We start from the raw sequence: 21,051 nt of genomic DNA on the forward strand, positions 1-21,051 counted from the left end.
CCTCAGGTGGACAGTGCCTGCCTGGGCTGTTTGTGAGCACACTCTGGCAGTGGATTTCAAATCACACCTATTTTTTCCCTGTGGTTGTTTTTGCAAAGTCGACTCCAGGGATGGAAAGAGATGCTAAATCTAAAAAGCTTCTGTTTCCGGAAAACCCTTTCCTTTCCTTAGGAAGAATGAAATGTGACGTTGGCAAGGAAGTCTCCAAACAGTCGCTGGTGTCCAGGAAGCTGCTGGACTTCCACAGCTCCAGCAGAGGCCCGGGGCTCGAGCAGAGCCGTGGCTGATGAGCACTCACTGCAGGGCCAGTGAAGGTGTTTCATTCCTGAGCTGGCCCCAGGAGCTGTCTGTGCCTTCCCCTCCATGGGCAGGACCCCCTGGCAGGGCTGTGCCTTCCCCGAGCAGCCAGCAGGCACACGGAGCCCCAAGGAGATGCTGGAAAGCCGAGTCTGGGCTCGTGATTCCCTTCCTTGGCAGTGAGAGCACGAGGGAGAGCATCTGCTTTCATCTCAGAGCCCTGCCAGGGCTGCAGTTAAATCTGGCAATGAGAGCAGGAGGGGCTCAGGCTGGGCACTGCCAGCTCTCCTGCAGGTCTGCCCACTCCAGCAGCCTGCCCAAAGGGGCAGGAAGGCGGCAGGGCATCTTTCTGTGGGCTTTGAGTCTTATAGCTGAAGTTTTGCCTGGTTTTTGTTTGAACAGAGAGCCCTCGGAGCAGCAGATGGAAGGGAGGGGAGCAGCCCTGCCCTCCTGTTTGCCCTTGCCCAGGGTCCTCAGGGGAGCCGGGAGCTGCTGCCTGCACAGCCAGGAGGGCTGCAGGAGGGAGAGCTGCCTTTGTCCTGCTCCCCTGCCTGGCTGTGCAGCCGGGCTGGAGCTCGGGGTCGGGCCAGACAGAGCACGCTGCACGGACAGGCTCGGAGAGGAGGGGACAAACAGACACAGCCCCTGCCTCTGCTGGGGTGCCCTGCAGCGCCGGGGCTGAGGGGTTAAGGGGTGTAGGGAATGAAGGGGTGTGGGGGATGAAGGGGTGTGGGGGATGAAGGGGTCAGGGATGCTGCTGGAGCCGTTTCTCAGCGTTGGCACTGCCGGCTGCAGTTTGGGGCAGCCCAGAGGATGCAATGTCAGATCCCCAGCCCTTCAGCTGCCACGTCCCCCTCCCGCCCCGTCCCCCCCGTCCCTCCCAGCCCAGCGCCGCGCTCCAGCCGTGCCGCTCCCGGAGGAAGCCCGGGCGGGGGCCGGGGCCGTGCCAGGCTCCGCTGCGCCGCTCTCGGAGCCAGCCTCGCCCGCAGGAACGGCGGGGGAGGCGGCACGGGGGCGGCACGGGGCTGTCCCAGGCCATTCTCGGTGCCGTGACGACACCGAGCCCATGCGGGTCCCTCCCCACGCGGGCTGAGCGCTGCCCGCCGCTCCCGCAGGACGCTCCGCCGCTGGACCCCGCTCACGGTACCCGTGCGGTGCCCCTGGCTGGGGGTGGGAGCGGTGGGGAGGGCTCAGGGGGGCTGCGAGGGGGCACGGCCGCTCGCTGTGCCCCTGCGAGGCGCGGCTTTCTCCGTGTCTGCGCTGGAGCTGACAAACCAGCCGGGAAAAATCTCCGCCGTGCCGGGGTAAAGCTCGGCCGTGCCGGGAAAAGCTCAGTCGTGCCGGGAAAAAGCTCAGCCGTGCCCGGGCGGTGAGTTTGTAACTCAACACGGGCTGCAGGAGGCGCGGGGAGGTGGCTTTGCAGCGGATAAATATAACCGGGAGAGCGAGGGGATGTGCTCCGCGTCCCGCCGGGCTCCGGCGGCCCTGGGCAGGCAGGGACGGGGACAGGGACATGGCCCAGGCCAGCCCAGCCCCAGGTATGGCATTCGGGGTGCAGGCAGGGTGTGCCGGGAGCAGACAGAGGATCCTGGACGTGCTGGAGCCTCCCAGGGGAGCCTCGTTGCTGCCAGCCCAGCTCCTAGCACCCGAGGGTTTGGGTTGGGTTTTCTCTCGTGGCTTCAGCTATTTGTGCCTCGCTGCAGCTATTTCTGTGCCTCTCGTGTTTCACCTGCTCGGGGGTGGTTGGGGTTCAGTGATTTCCGAGTGCTGAGAGCCTGTGAGAGCAGGAGGCCTCTGGGGAGCCAGCCCCCCATTTCCAGGGCCAGCCTGGGTCACCACGGTGGGCTGCAGTGCCTCCCCTGCAGGGACACGTCCCCAGCCCTCAGTGGGATTTTCAGTCTCACCCCGAGGGCTGAGCTCCAGCCATGGGGCCAGGAGGGAGATGCCCTTTGTGGGGACGGGCTGTGCTTCCTGCAGGGATGGGCCCTTCTCCTGCCAAGGGTGAGTGAACGGGGATCCTCCTCCGTGGGGAGCAAGGAGCAGCCCAGCCTGGGCTCCGTGTGACCCCGTGGGGACAGGGACCTGCCGCCTGTCCCTGCTGCTGCCCAGCACCCTCCAGACACACCCAAAGGCCACCAGGGTGATGCTTGGTCTGCTGGAACCCACCTGGTGACAGTGTCTTTGGTGCTCGTGATCAGCCCTCAGAGGAGGGAGAGGGGGCTGGGGCTGGTGTCCCCAACACTCAGGGGGGTGTCCCCAGCACTGGGGTGGTGTCCCCAACACTCAGGGTGGTGTCCCCAGCATTCAGGGTGCGTGTTCCCAGTGTTCCCCCCTGCCTGTAAGGATTAGGGAAGGGACAGCCCTGGAGGGAGGTGACAATTTCCTTGTGCACACCTGGGCCCCAGTAAATGGAATCCCTGCTTAGGAGGAAGGAGCCTCAGTGGGATGAGCAAGGAAAGGATGGAGAGGATGGACAGGATGGACAGGCAGAGGCTGGAGGGTCCCAAAATGGGACTTCACCTGGGATTAGCTGGGCTGAGGTAGAGCACTGGTACAAACCGCTCTGACCGTGCCCCCCCGGCTGCTGCCCTGCAGAGGAGGGCCAAGGGGGGTTTGTGGGGTGCTCAGTCCTGCTCTGGCTGTGTCCAGCACCTGCAGTTTGGAACAGGAGGGTTCCCTTTAACCCTGCAGTTCCCTTTAAGTTTTCTGCCAGGGTCAGGGTGAGCTGCACTTTCACTGCCAAGTCCTGTACTTTAAGAATAGAGCCAGGTGTTCCCCAAAACTGCCCCAAACTCTTGGGGAAGGCAGCTTTGGGGTCATTTGGGGTTTTTGTCCTATGACTCTCAGAATTATTGAAACCGAAGGGAGAATTGCAACTTCCCTTCTTGCCCTTCCTTTTTCATTTTTTTTCCCTGCAAAAGGAATGAAATCCAGCTGATGCCATGGGTATTTTAAGAATTGCAGAGAGGAAGCAGAGATTTGCAGCTCTGCAAAGAAGTGGGATGAATGCAGAGAAGGCTCTGGTCTTGCTGAGCTGGCAGACAGCAAAACACCCGGTTTTGGGATGAGCTGTGCCTCGTGTCTGCTGCAGGGGAGGCAGGAGATCCAGGGGGGCAGAGAGCACAGAACCCTCCTGGTGGGGATCAGGGAACCTTCCCAACCTTTGGGGAGCAGGGAGGGGCTCCCAGGGAAAGGGGCTGAGTCCAGCAGGGGCTGGGAGCAGTCAGGGTCCATCCCCAGAAATGGGGACAGCTCCTGCTCCTCGGGCCAGGGAATCTCTGAGGAGCTGTGGCAGACAGAGAGGCTGGCTGGAGGGGGGCTCTGTGCCCAGAACCCTTCCTGAGGGCTGGCATCATCCCTGCCTGCCCTGCTGGCTCTGGGGTGGGCACAGCAGGGCTGAGGGGCTGTGCCCTCACCTGGGCAGCAGAGCAGGCAGAGAACATCCCAGGGAACCGGGGCAATTCCTGCTCCTTTGGGTTCCCGTGCTGCTCAGAAACATCCCCAGGGAAAAGGGGGAATTTCTGCTCCTTTGGGTTCCTGTGCTGCTCGAAACATCCCCATGAAAAGGGGAATTTCTGCTCCTTTGTGCTCCCCTGCTGGTCCTGGCCGAGGGAGAAGCAGTGGCTGGAGCCTGGCAGGACCCTGCCTGACCCCGCTGCTCCTCAGAGCCTGCTCCTGTGCGTGTCCTTTCGTCCTCCTCTCCCACACACCTGCCTGTCCTCCCTGGACAGCGTGACTGGTTCTGAGCCTGCCGGGGACCTGCTTTGTCTCTTTATGTTGGGTTTTCCCGGGGCTCAGCCTGAGCTGCTCCTTGCTGCCAGGGAGGAGCAGGAGCCCTTTGGGGCACCAGGGAACCAGCAGCAGAGCTTCTCGGGCAGGCCGGGCTCAGGTCGCTCTCTGCTAAATTTGGCAGCTGTGGCGGGCCGGCAGCGCCCGCCCCCGCGGTGCCAGGAGGATGCGGATGTGGGGAGCCACCGACACCTTCAGCCGCACCGGCTGCTGCGCCTCCGGCAGCGGCCGCGGGAGCCCGGGGCTGGCCGGGGTGCTCCCGAGCTCCGGGGAGCGCCGTGCCTGTCCAGCAGCAGTGCCAGCTCCGGGACTGGCAGTGCCAGCGGCTCCGGGCTGGGGTTTCTGCCCCAAACACCGCCTGTGCTCCCCCTGGGCTCTGCCCCACGGGGTCCCAGGGGGTCCCAGGGGGTCGCAGGGGGTCCCAGGGGGCCCCAGGGGGTTGCGGTGCCTCTGTGCTGCCCCGGGTGGGTCCGGAGGCCGCTCCCAGCCCAGCTGTTCGGTCTCTGCCCCACGGGGTCCCAGGGGGTCTCAGGGGGTCCCAGGGGGTCCCAGGGGGTCCCAGGGGGTTGCGGTGCCTCTGTGCTGCCCCGGTCGGTCCGGAGGCCGCTCCCAGCCCAGCTGTTCCCGTTCTCTGCAGGCCCCGTCCCGGCTGCCAGGCCATGCCCCAGCGCCCTGAGCAGCCCCGTGCTGGTGCCCCGCGAGCTGCAGCCCGGCCCGGCCATGGAGAGCTCAGGTGGGTGATGCTGAGCCCGGGCCGCGAGGGGAGCCGTGAATCACCCCTCACCCAGCCCTACACCCCCTTTCTCCCTTCCCAAGGTGTTGGCAGGTGCTGCTGGGGCACAGAGCAGTGCAGGGGCAGCCAAAAGCTTTGCTGAGTGTGGGGCACTCACAGCTGACAAAGCATTTGAGTTTTAAAGTAATTCATTTTATATAGTATATTTTATTTTTTAAATGATTTTTTTATTTTATAGTAATTTTTAAATTTTATAGTAGTAAATTTTATTATTACATTCATTTTATATAGTATATTTTATTTTTAATTTTTTTTATTTTATAGTAATTTTTAAATTTTATAGTAGTAAATTTTATTATTATTTTTATTTCATAGTAGTATATTTTATTATTATTTTTATTTCCTAGTAGTATATTTTATTATTGCTTTTATCTTTATTTTATAAGTAGCATTTATTGTTATTATTTTTTATTTTTATTTTATAGTAGTATATTTTATTATTATTTATTATTTTTTATTTCATAGTAGTATATTTTATTATTGTTTCTATTTTTATTTCATAATAGTATATTTTTTATTGTTTTTAGCTTTATTTTATAGTAGTATATTTTATTATTATTTATTATTTTTTATTTCATAGTAGTACATTTTATTATTGTTTTTATTTTTATTTCATAATAGCATATTTTATTATTGTTTTTAGCTTTATTTTATAGTAGTATATTTTATTGTTATTATTATTACTGTTGGGTGTATTTCGGTCCATTTCCCCCCATGTTTCATTTTCACGCTGTTCCAGAGGTGCTGTTGATCTCCCAGGGTCAGGATGTCAATGCTGAAAGGTTTTATTCCATTTCCAAGCCACTGCTCTTTGTTGCTGGGTTTATTTTTTGCTGCTTTTAGATCAAAGTGCCTCTTGTTTGTGCTGGGTCCAACCTCAGCTCTGCCCCCCGCGAGGGACCCTCGGTGCTGGGGCTGCTTTGATGAGGAGCAGAGGCCAGGACTGATAGCAGTGCTCAGGAAAAGCCTCCCCTGGCGGTCACAAACACACAGGAAAGGAGCAGGACATTCCAAAGAGCCCTTTATGGCAGAATTCCCGTGTGCCAAACCAATAAACAGGAGAGGGACATCGGGGAGTTCCCAAACCCCTCAGAGGAAACCCAGGGTGAGGCAGGAGAAGCTGCCGAGACATTTCTGCAATGGCACTTCCAAACGAGGCAAGCCCGGTCTCCTCTGGATGTTTTTGCCTTGTGGCAGAGATGGGGCTCCCGTGCACCCCCAGATCCCTCAGCAGGGCAGAATTGGGGGCTCTGAGCCTGGGCTCTTCCCTAGCACAGCTCCAGAGCCATTCCCAGCAGTGCCTGACCCAGCTGGGCATTTCTGAATATTCGCACTTGTCTCTGAGGCAGAAGTGAGATTTTGGCCAAATGTTTAGATTTCTTTGCTTGGAGAGATGGCTGAGGGATCTTTCAAGCGTTTGGGGTATTAAGTTTAGCAACAGCCAGCCCAGCTGGGAAGCTGTAGGCTGGACCTGTGCTTGCTCACAAAAAGCAAGGAAAAAATCAGTTATTTCATTAAACCACACATACGAGGCAATTACATCCTCTCTAAGGTGAGACAACGAAGAGAAAGTTCAGCTTTTTGCCCTCTGCAAATCTGTAAAGACGAGCGTGCTGCCAGGAGAAGCTCTGGAAGGCAAGGCGTGAGACAGGCTGGAGCCACCAGCTCCAGGCAGGCAGAGCCTCCCGGGCTGGGGGCACTTTTGGGGTTCTGTGGGACACTGTGGCACTCTGTGGCACTCTGTGACACTCTGTGACACTCTGTGGCTCTGTGGTTTCCACTGTGGTCATGAGGGCTCTGGGGGCTCTGAGGAGTCTTGGGGCCATGGGAGGGCTCTGTCCGGGCTGTCCCCTCGGGGTGCTGGCCCTGCTCAGGTGCCGTGGGGAGGGCTCTGAGGGTTCTGGGGGGCTCTGGGGGCTCTGATGCCATGGGAGGGCTCTGTCCGGGCTGTCCCCGGCTGCTGGCCCGGCTCAGGTGCCGCTGTCCCTTGCAGAGCTGGAGTCGGACGTCCTGCGGCGGGTGCGGGCGCTGCTGCGGGAGCTGGACGGGCACCACCCCTCCTGCCAGAGCGACCGAGGTGAGGGACGGCCACCGCCCGGGCCCGCGGGCACCGCCTGCCCCAGCCCCAGAGGGGACAGGAGGGCTCCGCTCACCCGCCCTTGCCAACCCCCTCCGGGAGGGGCCAAACCCTGCATCAGCAGCATCCGTGCCCCAGCAGTGTCTGTCACCCCGTGTCACTCTGGGTGACACCCCCTGCACAGCCCCAGCAGCGTCTGTCACCCTGTGTCACCCTGTGTGACACCAACCCCTGCACAGCCCGTGTCACCCTGATTAAAGTTGGGGTTGCTGGGATGAGCCGTGGCACCTCAGGGCTCAGGGGTTCTGTCCCTGCTCTGAGGGGGAGCCCGGGGCCAGCGCTGGCACCAGCAGCACCCCAGATCCCGTGGGACGGGTGGGGAAAGCAGCTGGGCACAAACAGGGCAAGGAACCAAACTCCACATCCTCCTTTCCCCCAGGATCTGTAGGAGCCACTGCCAAGGGATTCCAGAACCAAACCCAGCCCAGCCGTGCTGTGCCCAGGGCCAGGGCAGGGGCACAGGGGCACAGCTGGGAGCAGGAGGTGGCTCAGGGGTGTCCCAGCGTGTCCCAGGGGTCTCTGCACTGCAGGGCCCAGCTCCCTGATGCCCCTGTCCCCCTGACTCCCCTGGTGTCCCTCCTCAGGAATGCTGCGCTGGACCCTGCACAAGAGAATCGACCAGAACCCCAGAACCAGCTGTGTCCTGGTCAGGATCCTGGTGAAGGAGCTGGAGAGGGTGAGTGCCACCCCAGGGAGGGACTGCCACCCCCGGGAGGGGACAGTGCCACCCCCGGGAGGGGACAGTGCCGCCCCACAGAACCTGGCCCACGCTGGGGGCTCTGGGGCTGCTCCTGCCCAACGCAGTGTCCTGCCAGGAGCTGACTGTGCCCTCCCTGCCTCTGCCCCGCAGGCAGAGCGAGGGGACCTCCGGCACTACATCATCCCCCTGCTGCACACGCTGATGTACACCTTGATCCAGGTGAGCTGGGCCCGGGAAAGGGAGCCTGCACCCTGGCACACCAGCCTGGGGCAGCGTCCAGGGAATCAGGGCCACCGGAGAGGCCACCTGAAGCCACTCGGAACCTGGAGCAGCCACTCAGAGCCAGCAGAGCCCTGGGACAGCCCTGGGCAGCTCAGCTGGGCATGTCCCGTGTCCCTGTGGCATGTCCCATGTCCCGTGTCCCTGTGGCACACAGAGTGCCAGCTCCTGCCACCTGAGCCCTTGCCAGTGCGTGCAGGAAGCCACAACCTGGCTAAACAAATGTGTGCCCCAGCTGCAGTGGGTATTGCTGGGGGCTCCCAAAGCACTGCAGGCCTGGTTCTGCCCCATGTTTTGCATTTCAATCTGTAGTGAATTCCCTGCAGTGAGTTTGGTGCCCTCCCAGCCCGGGGCTGCACTGGGGCAGATTGAAGGGTCACTGCCTGTCACCTCCCTGTCCCCCTGCAGGCTCCCTGCGTCCCTGACGAGCTCTGTGCCAGGGTTTATGACTTCTGCAAGAGGCTGCTGACCCTGCCCAAGCCCTTCTGCACCATCGGGCTGGACTATGCCAGCAGGCTGCAGGTGGAGAGGACAGCCCCAGGTAAGGGGAAAGCAGCCCTAAAACTGCCCGGGGTACTGAGCTGTCAGTGGGGCTGCAGGGAACAGCCCCGTGCAGGAAGCAAGCCCAGGGACACCTGGGTTATTTTTCTCTGTGCTCTTTTTCTCTGTTCTCACTGAAGTTCTTCCAGTTCAAGTTTTCTTTAATAGGAAAGAAGAATCCCTCCAAAGAATCCTTTAGAGCAGAGCAAGGTGCAGACACCCTGTGGGGAGGAGGGGAAGCAGGAGAAAGCTGCTGGGGAGTTTTGGTGCCATTCTGGGAGCCCCAACCCAGCCCCAGCACTCCTCCCCAGTGCTCGGGATGCAGCTCCAAGGGGCACCTTCTGTCCCCTGAGCTCCGGGGCAGGAATGGCTCAGAGAGGGCATCTCCAGCAGGGCTCCCCTCAGCAGCACACGAGCCACAGGGGGATTGTCCCTGGGCCGGGATGGACCCTCAGCCGGGGCAGGGGCAGGGCAGTGCCTCTCCTGATGCAGAGACCCTGGTGCTGCTCAGATGTCCCCAAGCACCGTCCCCGTGTGGCCCTGGGGACAGAGCTCTTCCTCCCGCCTCCACCTCCGCTCCCAAGCTCATAGTGCCCTAAACAAAGGAAGGGAAACACAGGAAATCATCCCGGAATAGACGGGGGTTTCTTTTTCTGGAGCCTGGCTATCTTTGTCCTTGGCTGTTTTTAGCTCTGGCCCAGTTCTGGGCTGTTTAAGCTGAGCTCAGCGGGTGTTCCCCGGCTTGGCAGAGCCTCCCGAGCCTGCCGGGCTGGAGCAGCCCCGAGGGCTGCGCTGCTGCAGCTCCAGCCGGTGTCTGTGCCCCCGCAGGGACCCTGTACCAGAGGATGGTCATCTCCGAGCAGAGCCTGCGCACCGCCCCCTTCCCCTACCAGGAGAGGTGAGCGCTGCCCTCGGGGGGCCGTGCTTTCGCCCCCCGCTCTCCCAGGGAAGCCTGTCCTGTCCCAGCACCCTTGGCTGCAGCAGACAGCCTGGGCCTGACCCTCGAGGCCGTGGGGGACACCCCCGGGGGGCACCTCACTGGGATTGCGTGGGGAGGGCACATTCTGCTGTGCCCAGAATATTCTGGGAGGCAGGGAGCTGCCCTCGGGGGGGGACACAGGGTGGAGAAGGGGAATATCAACAGCAACAGGGAAAAAGTGAGAGGGGAGCCGCTCCTGCCAGCCCTGGGCTCGCTGATGTGAGTGTGCACCCCCGCCTTTCCCCTCCCTCTGCCCCCAGGATTTTCATCTTTGCTGACCCCGAGCTGCTGCCCGAAGCCATCTGCAAGGCGCTGGCCACCGACACCGCGGCGGCCCAGGAGTCCCAGAGCCCCCGGGGCTGCATGAGCTGCGTGGTCACCCACGCCCTGCAGGCGGCCCTGGGCGACACCTGCGACACCCCCGGCCTCCGGGCGCGACTCCAGGTACTGCAGCAGCTCCTCCCGTGCTCCCCCCGGTCTGCCCTGGCTGGACATTGAAAAGGCAAGGGGAGAAACCCCCCAGCTCCCCAGCGCTGCTCTGCAGCCCCCAGGCTGAGCTCAGACCCCCTTGGAATGGAAAGCAGAGGCTGCAGCAGAGGGAGGTGGAGCCTTCAGTCTGAGTGTTGGTTCTGCCCAGCAAAGCTGAGACAGAGCCTCTGCCAGCTCCTCTGGGAGCCCCTGGGCACTGCAGGAACCTCCCAGGGGAAAGGTTTCAGTCAGTTTTCTCCAAGCCCTCCTGGAAGGAGCTGTGGGGCCGCAGTGACACCAGTGTCTGCCTCAGACACCCTGCAGGGGCACTCGGCCATTTCCACTCCAAGGCCACCTTCGTGTGCCTGCTGTCCCCGTGTCCCGAGAGCCACCCCAAGGGCCAGCACCGCTGGGGATGCCCCAGGGACAGGGTGCCCCTCAGCTGCAGAGCTGCCACAGAAGGAGCTGTAAGCAGCCAGCCCAGGCAGCATCTCTGCTGGGGACAGGAGGGCGTTCGTGTCCCCCAGGAAGCAATTTCTGCAGGGCTCTGCCCCTCCCGCTGCCCCGGCGTGGACCGTCCCCGTTTCCCGGTGCTGACGGCCCCTGTCCCGACAGGCCTTGTCCCCGGGGGACGTGGAGCACTGGTTCCAGCAGGTGGTGGCGGCCGTGGAGGGCGCGGGCAGCGAGGGGGGCTGGGACCGGGGCCAGCACACGGCGCGGCTGGAGAGCATCTACCGCGGGCTCCTGGGCTCCGTGCCCGCAGGTGAGCCAGGCAGACACTGCCAGGGGCACAGGCAGCCCTCGGTCCCCGCGGTGTCCCTGCTGTCATCCTGCCCCATTCGTTTCTCCCTCCCAGCAGCGGTGTGGACTCCCGGTGATGGCTGGGTGTGTGAGAGCAGGGCCCCCACAGCCTCACGTCTGCCCAGGAGCTCTGGGCTGGGAGAGCCCCAGGGCTGCCCCAGCCAGCGCTCAGCACTGGGGCTCGTCCTCCCGTGTGGGGAAATGCTCCAAGCATCCCTGTTTTCCCAGGGAATGCTCCCCAGGAAGAGCTGCAGGGGACCCCTCTGCCCAGCCCCAACACCAGCTTCCACCTGTGGACAGAGGATGAGCAGCTCTGTGAGTGCCCCGGGGCTGGGGGTGCTGGGTGGGCTCTGAGCCTGGGGCTCCTGTCCCCAAGGGGTCACTTGGCCCTGAGCCGTGGGCAGGGAGTTTGGGCGCCGCTGTCCCAGGGCCAGGCTCGGGAGGTCGGTGCTGACTGCCCCTGCCCTCCTCCTGGCTGTGCAGGGGAAGGAGCTGGGGCTGCAGCAGGACGTGCCCAGGGTGCCCGACTGTTGTGGGTGCCCCTGGACCCCGGCAGTGTCCAGGGCCGGGCTGGATGGAGCTCTGGGCAGCCTGCTTTGGTGGAGGGCATGGGAACAAGATCGTCCCCGAGGTCCCCCCCGAACCACCCTGGGGTTCTGGGACTGGAGCGGCACCGACTCTGCCAAAGGGCAGCAGGGCTGAGGACAGGCTGCCCCCGGAGCTCTCAGCTCTGCGGGTTCCCCGAGGGGAGGGGAGCCGGGGCAGGAGGAGCTGTGCCCGCCTGTGCCCGCCTGTGCCGCTCAGGCGCTCGGTGCCCGCAGGGAAGGAGCTGGTGCTGTTCGTGCGCCCGCTGTCGCAGAGCTGCGAGCCCGAGTGCCTGGGGCAGGAGCTGGAGCCCTTGGAGATGCCGGAGGAGCTGCCGGGCTGCGGCTGCTGCGGCCAGAGCCGCTTCTCCGTGCTGTCCACGGACAGCGGCATCGAGCGGGACCTGGCGGCGCCGGAGGAGCCGAGCGACGCCGAGCGCTCCCGGCTGCACAGGAAGGGCGGCATCAAGAAAAAGCCGTCCCCGCTGGACAGCGTGCCCTTCCTGCAGGCCGGCAGCGCTGTGCCCGGCGGGAAGCCCCCCGGGAGGCTGCCCAGGAGGGCAGGGATGCCCCCCGAGCCCGCGGCCCCGCTCCAGAGGCTGCACACCGCCCGCGTGGTGCTGCTGGGGGACGATCGCATCCTGGGCCGCCTGGCACGAGCCTTCCACTCTCTCAGGTACCCGCGGCCTCCCGGGCTCGGCTTTGCCCTGCAGGCTGTTGGAGCAGCCGGGGGGCTGGGGGCGGGCTGGGGCTCAGCGGGGCCCGGGCGGGCTCGGATCCCGGTGTCCGGCTCCCGAGCGCTCCCGGCTGGCACCGGCTGCTCTCGCGGCCCCAGTGATGCTCACAGCCAGCCCTCCCCTCTGTCCGGGGCTCTCATGGCCCCAGTGATGGGCACAGCCAGCCCTCCCCTCTGTCCGGGGCTCTCATGGCCCCAGTGATGCTCACAGCCAGCCCTCCCCTCTGTCCGGGGCTCTCATGGCCCCAGTGATGCTCACAGCCAGCCCTCCCCTCTGTCCGGGGCTCTCATGGCCCCAGTGATGGGCACAGCCAGCCCTCCCCTCTGTCCGGGGGTCGGTTAAACCAACAACAAACGAGGCAGGGTGTTTTCCCGTGCCAAAGGGAAAATTCCTCCAGAGAAGCTGTTTCCCTGCTGGCTGTCCCCGCTGGTTCCCCGGGGGGGTGGGTGACAGTGTGGGCAGCCTGGGGGCAGAGCTGGGTGCACAGGGACACCAGGCCCTGACAAAAACCTCTCCGAGGCTCCCCACCACCTCCTCTTGCTTGATTTGGAGCCCAGGGCACATGGTGGGCAGGAGGCAGCGAGGGGGCCGTGGCAGGGTGGCCGCAGTGCCTGGCACTGCCAGCCGTGCCAGGAGCTGCCCTCGGCCCCTGCCCTCGGCACAGCTCCGCTTGCACCCCAGGAAACGGGAAGCCCGGCGAGTGTTCCTGACGCCCAGGCTGGACCTGCAGTTCTACCACATCCCGGTGGTGCCCTCTGCTGCTGCCGTGAGTGCCGGGGAGGGCAGGGATCAGGAATTCTGCCCTGGCCCCAGAACAGGGAGGGTGGGAGCCAACACCGAGCTGCTGGGCTCAGTTTGGGGTCACAGCCCCTTCCGTTCTGCGTCCAGGCCTCAGCTGCAGAGGGATCTGTGAGGTTTAGCCGAGGAGTGCTGCTTTCCCCCCTCCCAGATGCTGAGGGGAAGCATTGAGGCCTTTGCCTCCTTGGCCATGGCCAAGGTTTGGTCTGTGAGTCTCTGCTTGTGGTTTATGTCAGGCACGTCCCTTCCCCTTGGACAGAGGTAAAGAACCAATTGCATTTAGGATATTTTAAGCTGGCCCAGAGCTGGCTGTGACCCCTGGCAAAGAGGCTGTTAAAGAATCAGAATTCCTTCTTTTCATTCCTCAGGGAAGTTTTGCTAAATGAGTTTGAGCAGGGAAGGGGAAGGGATGGGGAATGTCTCAGGTCTCTCTACCTCCTCATGGCTCCTGATGTGGTGAGCCCCCTGTGTATGCTTGGCAGCAGGAACAGGAGTGTGAGCCACGTCCCACAGGAGCTGGGTTTAGGGCTGGCAGTGGCTGGGAGGGGCTCTCCAGGACCTTCTCCTCACGTTGGGCTCAACACAAGCCCAGGAAAAGGAAACACTCCCCAGGCTGTGTCTGTGTTTCCCTGCAGGACCACGCTGGCCCCGAGGAGCTGTGCGAGGTGGCCGGGTACCTGGGCAGGGCTGACCCCTGGTACGAGAGCAACATCAACACCCTGAGCCACATGATCCCCAAGCTGGCCACCATGGTACGAGGAAACCTTCCTGTGTCCCAAAAACACCTGAGGAGGGCTCTGTGCCCTGCAGGGCTCTCCATCCCCTGGCAGAGATTTCCCCCCAAAACCCTCCCCAGGCCCTGCAGGGCTCTCCATCCCCAGACATTTTCCAAGCCCTCCCAGGCCCTGCAGGGCTCTCCATCCCCAGGCACAGATTTCCCCTCCAAACCCTCCAGAGGTGCCCGTGTCTGACACTGCCCCAGCCCACAAAAGCCGTTTGCTGTGATGGGTTTTTTTGACCAGAGGACAGGAAATGGCAGATTTCAAGACAGAAAACCTTTGCTGAAATCCCCCCAGCTGTCATTTCCCGGCACTTTGAGCCACCACTGCCAGCCCACACAGAAAGGGCTTGCAGGTGGGCACAGCTCCTGCCCCCCGTGAGGGGCGAGGCCAGAGGACAGCTCATCCCTTGCTCGGGGTCCGGGAAGGTGTGAGGCCTTGTGGCAGGGTTTCTGAGAAGTGCCAGGGCTGAGGCAGCCTGTGCTTTCCCGCAGCCGTGGTCGCCGAGCCGGGCCCTGGTGACCGACCCGTTCCTCACCGATGTCATCGCCTACTACGCGCGCATGGGCACCCAGCCCGTCTGCTTCCAGCTGCACTCTGCCAAGGTGGGTGGCACAGCGGGCACAGCCGCGGGCCTGCAGCAGCCCTGCAGGGCTGGCAGAGCCGTGCAGAGCCGGGGGGCTGGGGTTCCAGCAGACCCGAGCCTGGATCCCGCTCCCCAGCCCGTCCCTCCCGCAGCCCCTGACCCTGGGGCTCACTCAGTAAAAAAAACCCATCACAACGCCCCTGGCAGGGCCGTGTGGGCACCTCAGCTCAGACAGGGGAGCCCTGAAATCCCCCACAGGGTCAGGGGTCCTGCTCTGCGGGGCTCGGGGTGCTCAGGAGCCCTGTGCCTCCCCCTGGGAGGTGCTGGGAGCGAGCAGGGCTGTGCTGAGCAGCTTTGCCAGCACCTCCCTGGACCTGCAGGGCTTTGCAGGATTTCCTGCAGCGCCATTTGATTTATTTCCTGCCACCTTTGCTCTGAGGTGCTATCAGAGCGAGGCCTGGCATTTGGTAGGACAGCAAAGAAGGGCTAAATTTGGACATACCACATTAACCCTTCCGTCTCTGCTCCTCTGGTAGCTCTGGCAGCCCCTCCAAAGCCCAGGCTGATGCACAGAGCTCCGCTCACAGCCACTGTGGCATTTATTGCAGCCCAGGAGGAGCCCCTGCACCAGGCTTGCAGAGAGCTTTGGTCATTCCTGGTGGAACATCCCCAGGACTCCACTAATAGCCCACAGCCTGCCAGTCCTGGGAGCACCTGGGGCTGTGCCTGGGCATTTGGATTTTCCGGGGAGATGTCCTCCCACTCATTTGTGCTCGGAGGTGAAGGCTGGCAGTGAGGGCGTGGGTGGTTCAGGCAGGGATGAGGAGTTTGGACAGAGACCGAGCTGCTCTGCTGCCCTGCAGGGTGTGGGGCTCTGCTGCAGAGCCTGCCCTGCTCTCCCTCCTGCCTGAGGAGCCCCTGTGCCTGCCCGGCTGCAGGAGCTGCCCCGGTGGGAGCCCAGGCGCACCGGAGCTGGGACAGGAGCTGCAGGACCTGCTCGGCACACCTTGGCCAAGACAGCCCCGAGGAGAGGAAATAATCCCCAGGGCTGGGTGGGCTGGCCATTGAGGTTGGGTCAGAGAGAAACGGCGTCCCCTGAAGCTCAGCAGCAGCTCAGCCTGGCCTGGGGGAGCGCTCCGGTGACGAGGGAGTGACATCTCTGAGGGCACAGTGACACCCAGTGGAGGGGACACTGCCCGTGGCTCTCAGGGCTGTTCCTCCAGGGCTGTTCCTCTCCGGGCTGTGTCTCTCACGGCTGTTCCTCCAGGGCTGTTCCTCTCAGGGCTGTGTCTCTCAGAGATGTGTCTCTCAGGGCTATTCCTCCAGGGCTGTCCCTCTCAGGGCTGTTCCTCCAGGGCTGTTCCTCCAGGGCTGTTCCCCCAGGGCTGTGTCTCTCAGGGCTGTCCCTCTCAGGGCTGTGTCTCTCACGGCTGTTTCTCCCAAGGCTGTTCCTCCAGGGCTGTGTCTCTCACGGCTGTTCCTCCAGGGCTGTTCCTCTCTTCCAGCTCCTGTTCCAGGACCCAGCCCAGGAGCCAGCTGAGGACGTGTTCCTGACGGAGCTGCTGACCCAGGTGCAGGACAGCCCCTCGCACAGAGGTGTGTGTCCCCCCAGCTCCAGGCCATGGCAATGTTCCTCGTTCCTGATCTCCTGGGCCCAGGGGATCAGCTGCTGCCAGCCCTGGTGGCCGCGGGCTCCTGGCTCTGCCGGGGTTTGCACTCTGTGCCTTTGCTGGGCCTGAGCCCTGCTTTAGTCGAGGAAGGAAGCTGGCTTCACAGCCAGGTGTTTTTCCTGAGGGAAATGCAGTTCCTCGAGCTGCCGGGGCTGGAGCAGGAGTGCCTGGAGGCTGTTCCAGCCGTGCCACCCAGCTCCTCTGTCGCTGCACTCCGGTGCCAGCCCAGTGCGTGTTTGTCACTGAGGTTGGCACAGAGCCTGCAGCGAGTCTGTCCCGCTGGCACAGCTCCCAGGAGAGGGACAGAAGGGACACAGTGTGACAGAAGGCCGTGCTGGGACACTGGGGGGCTCAGCCCATGGGGGATCCCTCTGCTGAGCACAGACAGGTGGGAGGAGGGAGAGCCAACCCCACCTGGTTCCCTCCTGCAGAGCTGAGCACAACCAAGAGGAAAAGCGCCCTGGATGGGCCTGGCATGGATCTCACAGTGACCTACAGGCGGGTGAGTGGGCTCCTGCACCCCAGTCCCTGCCCCAGCCGGGCACAGATCTCCTGAAGGGGCACTGACCCTCCCTCTTCCCTCTGAAATTGCTGTCCCGGCAAGGACAGCGGGTTGTGGTGAGCCTGTTAGCCCCCTGTGCTTGTGACAAGCTGTGCCCAGCCCTCGCCAGGCCAGGGCACTGCCAGGGCACTGCCAGGACAATGCCAGGACAATGCCAGGACAATGCCAGGGACACTGCCAGGACACTGCCAGGGCACTGCCAGGACACTGCCAGGACAATGCCAGGGCACTGCCAGGACACTGCCAGGACACTGCCAGGGCAATGCCAGGACACTGCCAGGACACTGCCAGGGCGCTGCCAGGACACTGCCAGGACACTGCCAGGGCACTGCCAGGACACTGCCAGGACACTGCCAGGACACTGCCAGGACAATGCCAGGACACTGCCAGGACACTGCCAGGGCAATGCCAGGGCAATGCCAGGGCACTGCCAGGACAATGCCAGGACACTGCCAGGACAATGCCAGGGCAATGCCAGGACACTGCCAGGACACTGCCAGGGCACTGCCAGGACAATGCCAGGACACAGACAGGACACTGCCAGGGCACTGCCAGGGCACTGCCAGGACAATGCCAGGACAATGCCAGGGCACTGCCAGGGCACTGCCAGGGCACTGCCAGGACAATGCCAGGGCAATGGCAGGGCACTGCCAGGGCACTGCCAGGGCAATGCCAGGACAATGCCCCTTGCCCGCAGGTCGTGCTCAGTGACCGGCAGAAGGAGCTGGCCCTGTCCCTGCGCTCCACGGGCCTGCTGATGAAAGCCATCCCTGCTGAGGAGGCTGAAGGTGGGTTCTTCCTCCTTCCTGAGGTCTCTGGTGCTCAGTGCAGTGAATCTGGCCATGGTCCTTGGTGCCAGCTCTGGGGTGGAATCAGTGACAGGAATGTTGGTGTGCCCACGGTCTGGTGGGGGTTTTCTCAGGAATGACGTGTCTGAGGCTCAGACAGGATTTCAGCATCTCCCCTCTGCTCCAGCCCTCCTCATTCAGCTGGCCCCCACACAGCCTCTGAGCTTTGCACCCCGGGCACGATCCCACACAATTCCTGTGCCCTTGGAGCCTGCTGGAGTCCCGCGTGTCCACAGTCAGTGACCCACACGTGGGGCAGGGCCCCCGAGAGCTGAGCTGAGGCTGTGCCATGGCCCCAGAACAACCCTCTGCTTCTGTCCAGACCTGGGCTGCCTGACTGTGATCGTCACCGAAATCATCAGGACCAGCAACTTGGCAGGACGCTCGTTCTCAGTGAGTGCCCGTGGGATCCTCAGGGCCCAAATCCCTTCAGCAGCAGGGAAAGGGGCAACCCCGGGGGGAGGAGAGGGCTTTGGGGCCACCCTGTCATTATTTCCCATGGAAAAGTCTGGATGTTTGAGCCAAAACCCCAGACACCCTGGGTGTCACCCCTGCTGGTCACTGCCCTCCCTGCTGGTCACTGCCCTCCTTGCTGATCACTGCCCTCCCTGCTGGTCACTCTCATCCCTGCTGGTCACTCTCATCCCTGCTGGTCACTGCCCTCCCTGCTGGTCACTGCCCTCCCTGCTGGTCACTCTCATCCCTGCTGGTCAGTGCCATCCCTGCTGGTCACTCTCATCCCTGCTGGTCACTCCCATCCCTGCTGGTCAGTGCCAGGTTCAGAATACAGAGAAAGGATTCTCTTTGTGTCACATCCGAAGTTAAAAAGAAAACCAGAGGAATGTCATTATCCGTGCCTGTCACAGCCAGCACGCAGCCCGGGCTGGGAGGGGCAGCCCCAGCAGCTCTCCCTCCTCTGCCCCTCCAGGCTGTGGCAAACAGGTTCAGAACACGGAGCATCAAGGTCAGGAGCCCAGAGCAGAGACCCTTCACGGTGCAGCTGGACAAGGACAGCAGGAGAACCTACAGGGACGTGGTCGGGTGAGAGCCCTGGGGTGCCAGCTCGGCACATCTGCCTGATGCCCTCCTGTCCCCGACCCTCACCCGTGACAAAACCCCTCCTTCCTCCTCCAGGGACAGCAGGGCACGCTGGGGCTCTCCTACAATTGTGTTTTCGGGAGGGGGTGTGAGGAATAAAATGGTTCTTCCCACAAGAGGTGCAGTCGTTGAGGCAGGAGGAAAGCAGGCACCTCCAGGGACAAGCAGAGCTCAGATCCCCTGAACGATGGATTGCATCAGGGTGCTGATGCTCTCTGCACTGCCTGCATCCCTCCCCGGGGTCTCCAGCAGCTGCAGGGTGGGAGAGGACCCAGCCCTGTGGACACGGCGGGGTTAATGTGCCTGGAGCAGCTGCAGGGCTCGGGATGTGCTGGTGGTTCAGGGTCCAGCCGACATAAACTGAATTCCTGAGTCACACTGAGCGAGGCTCAGGGCCCCGGGGTTGTGTCCAACACTGACAGCTCATCTCTGCAGCCAAGCCCAGCCGCAGAGAGCAGCAATGCAGCTGCACCTGGCCTGGGAGAGCCGGGCTTTGCTCCGAGATCACATCGGAACTGCCACAGCAAATGTGTTCTGTGCTCTTCCAGCCTGGAGGTGTCTCCCTGCCTCGAGCCCAGCTACTGTCTGCAGAAGACGAGGACCACGAAATTCAGCCCTCAGGAAACAGAAGACGTGGGGCTTGTGAAATACCTGCCCAAGTCTCTGCTGCTGCCCATCAACACTTTTGCAGGAGTCATCCCCTGAAGGACACGGGAGAAGCTGTGAGTGATGACACGGGGTCAGCACAGAGGACACGGGGAAAGGAAACACAAAAAAAGCCACCAGTGGTGACTTCACATGGCAATGGTGTGAGGAGCTGCCCCAGCAGAGCTGGGTGGGCTCGGAGGGCACAGCCCTGCCCTGTGGCAGTGTGACAGTGGCTGACAGCCCCTGCCAAGGGCACAGCCCTGCCCTGTGGAGTGTGACAGTGGCTGACAGCCCCTGCCAAGGGCACAGCCGTGCTGCAGGACTGAGCTTTCACCTTTGGCACAGGTCAGGGAAAGCTTTGAGCTCTCCATTCGGGAAGAGCGAGGAAGATCCGCGGGAGGCGGTGCTGCCTGTCCTGGGGAGCCCAGGGCAGCTGGCAGCAGCAATATTTCTTTTGGAGATGTCTCCCAGCCCAGCAGGGCCAGGTTTTCACCTCACAAGCCAAACACTGGTGGTGCTCCCCAGTGCCAGACCGCGGCAGCAAACACTGTGTCCCTGGAGGAAGCTGAGGGGCGGCAGGAGCTCTCGGTACCTCAGGGAACCCTGCACGAGCAGCTCCTGTTGGGATCGTGTGGGCTTTAAGGGTGACCCCTCTGCACCCCCCTGCCCCTCCGGGGCTTCCTGTGGGGTTTGCACGCCAAGAAAAGGCTCAGAAAGCCAAAAGGCTTGGAGCTGGCCTGGGGTGGGGGCTGGTGTGCAGTTTGTTCTGTACAGCTGTAAATGTTGTAGATGGATGATAAATTATTTGTATAGGTGTTGTGGATGACTTGTACCGGGGGGTGCAATCCTTTTAGTGCCAACTGAAGGAAATGAAGACAAACCCAAGCTGAAGCTGCCAGTCGGTGGTCGTTGTGTGTTTGTACGTGGTTGGGGTGCTCAGGAGCTCCACCTGGACGAGGGGCTCAGTTCTTCCCTGTGCACTGACCGAGCCCTGAACAGATCGTCCAGGGAGGCTGTGGAGCGTCCCTCGCTGGGATATTCCACACCCGCCTGGACACAATCCCGCTCCACGCGGCTCCTGCCCGCGTCCCCCGGGATGGGGGCGAGCCCCGGCAGAGAAAAATTAATTATTCCCGGCTCCTGGCTGCTGATTGCAGTGAAATGAGTGACTCGGAGGAGGAGAAAGGGCTGGCTGGTAAAGGCTATGAAGGATGAGGGCTTTAACAGGAATTGGATACAGCAGCAGGGCACCAAGCAGTCTGTACCTAAATCTGTGGGGTGCAGTGGGAGCCTGGTGTAATGATAATATCCAGAAATCACCATCAATTCAAAAGTGCGTTCCGGGTGGCAGGAAGGAGCCTCAAGTAGTCTGTACCTAAATCTGTGGGGAATGGGAACCTGGTGTAATGATAACATCCAGAAATCACCATCAATTCAAAAGTGCGTTCCGGGTGGCAGGAAGGAGCCTGGCACTTGTGCAGGCTGGAATTTCGGGGGGCGGGATGGGATACCCGCCCTGCATCCCGAGCTGGCTCCTCCGGCTGCTGGAGCGGCCAGGCAGGGACAGCAGCACCCCAGAGAGAGAAGGGAATTCATTTCTGTCCTCACTAACCAGGGGCCCCCAAAGCAACCCCTGGGCACAGGTGCACTCGCTCCATGCCAGGGGTTCTCCTTCACCATGAGTTATCCCAGGTTATTCCCAGCTGGAAGTTACTGGTTTCCAACCTTCCTCTTTTAACCCGTTCCTGGGTTGAACCTCCTCACCTGCCCTGCCTTCACCTCCAAGGCACAGACTTCAGCCCCTCTCCAGGAGGTAAGTTCTGCTTCTCAATGGAAAATCGGTGGTCTGGTGTCATCCAAAGACCTTAAATGGGGTTTAAATGAGCCTCGGAGTCCTTCAGCCGCAGCAAAGGCTGCTGTCAGCTATCAGGTACTCCCCGGCCAGGGAAGCGCATCCT

At 61.8% G+C, this 21,051-nt stretch overlaps 1 protein-coding gene across 9 annotated transcripts; it reads left to right on the forward strand.

Annotated features, from left to right (window-relative positions):
- Window positions 1-1,197: 1,197 nt before the first annotated feature.
- On the forward strand, window positions 1,198-19,912 carry PIK3R6 (phosphoinositide-3-kinase regulatory subunit 6). 9 transcript variants are annotated; one of them, XM_039703763.1, is made up of 21 exons: window positions 5,748-6,036; window positions 6,873-6,956; window positions 7,601-7,692; window positions 7,867-7,935; window positions 8,404-8,536; window positions 9,364-9,433; window positions 9,775-9,958; window positions 10,598-10,745; window positions 11,012-11,098; window positions 11,605-12,043; window positions 12,786-12,870; window positions 13,538-13,654; window positions 14,176-14,286; window positions 15,773-15,863; window positions 16,369-16,439; window positions 17,197-17,287; window positions 17,475-17,582; window positions 17,670-17,740; window positions 18,276-18,388; window positions 18,994-19,167; window positions 19,439-19,579. In XM_039703763.1, exons 1-20 carry the CDS (start codon window positions 5,904-5,906, stop codon window positions 19,148-19,150), a joined length of 2,454 nt encoding a protein of 817 aa, XP_039559697.1. In that variant the 5' UTR covers window positions 5,748-5,903; the 3' UTR covers window positions 19,151-19,167; window positions 19,439-19,579. The 9 variants fall into 9 exon arrangements, with proteins under 9 accessions (XP_039559702.1, XP_039559694.1, XP_039559701.1 ...); XM_039703768.1 differs by lacking the exons at window positions 5,748-6,036; window positions 17,475-17,582; window positions 17,670-17,740 and adding exons at window positions 1,198-1,440; window positions 4,724-4,819 and having other exon boundaries at window positions 19,439-19,912; XM_039703760.1 differs by lacking the exons at window positions 5,748-6,036; window positions 17,475-17,582; window positions 17,670-17,740 and adding exons at window positions 1,760-1,835; window positions 4,724-4,819 and having other exon boundaries at window positions 19,439-19,912.
- Window positions 19,913-21,051: the final 1,139 nt, after the last annotated feature.

Source organism: Passer montanus, unplaced genomic scaffold (assembly GCF_014805655.1).
Source record: "Passer montanus isolate IOZ18808 unplaced genomic scaffold, ASM1480565v1 scaffold168, whole genome shotgun sequence".
NCBI lineage: Eukaryota > Metazoa > Chordata > Aves > Passeriformes > Passeridae > Passer > Passer montanus.

Coding starts and splice junctions, on each gene's coding strand:
- PIK3R6 (XM_039703759.1), top strand. CDS start 5,904: ATGGCAGAATTCCCGTGTGCCAAACCAATAAACAGGAGAGGGACATCG. Junction 9,434..9,774: donor CCCTTCCCCTACCAGGAGAG/GTGAGCGCTGCC, acceptor CTCTGCCCCCAG/GATTTTCATCTTTGCTGACC. Junction 17,288..18,275: donor CCCTGCTGAGGAGGCTGAAG/GTGGGTTCTTCC, acceptor CTGCCCCTCCAG/GCTGTGGCAAACAGGTTCAG.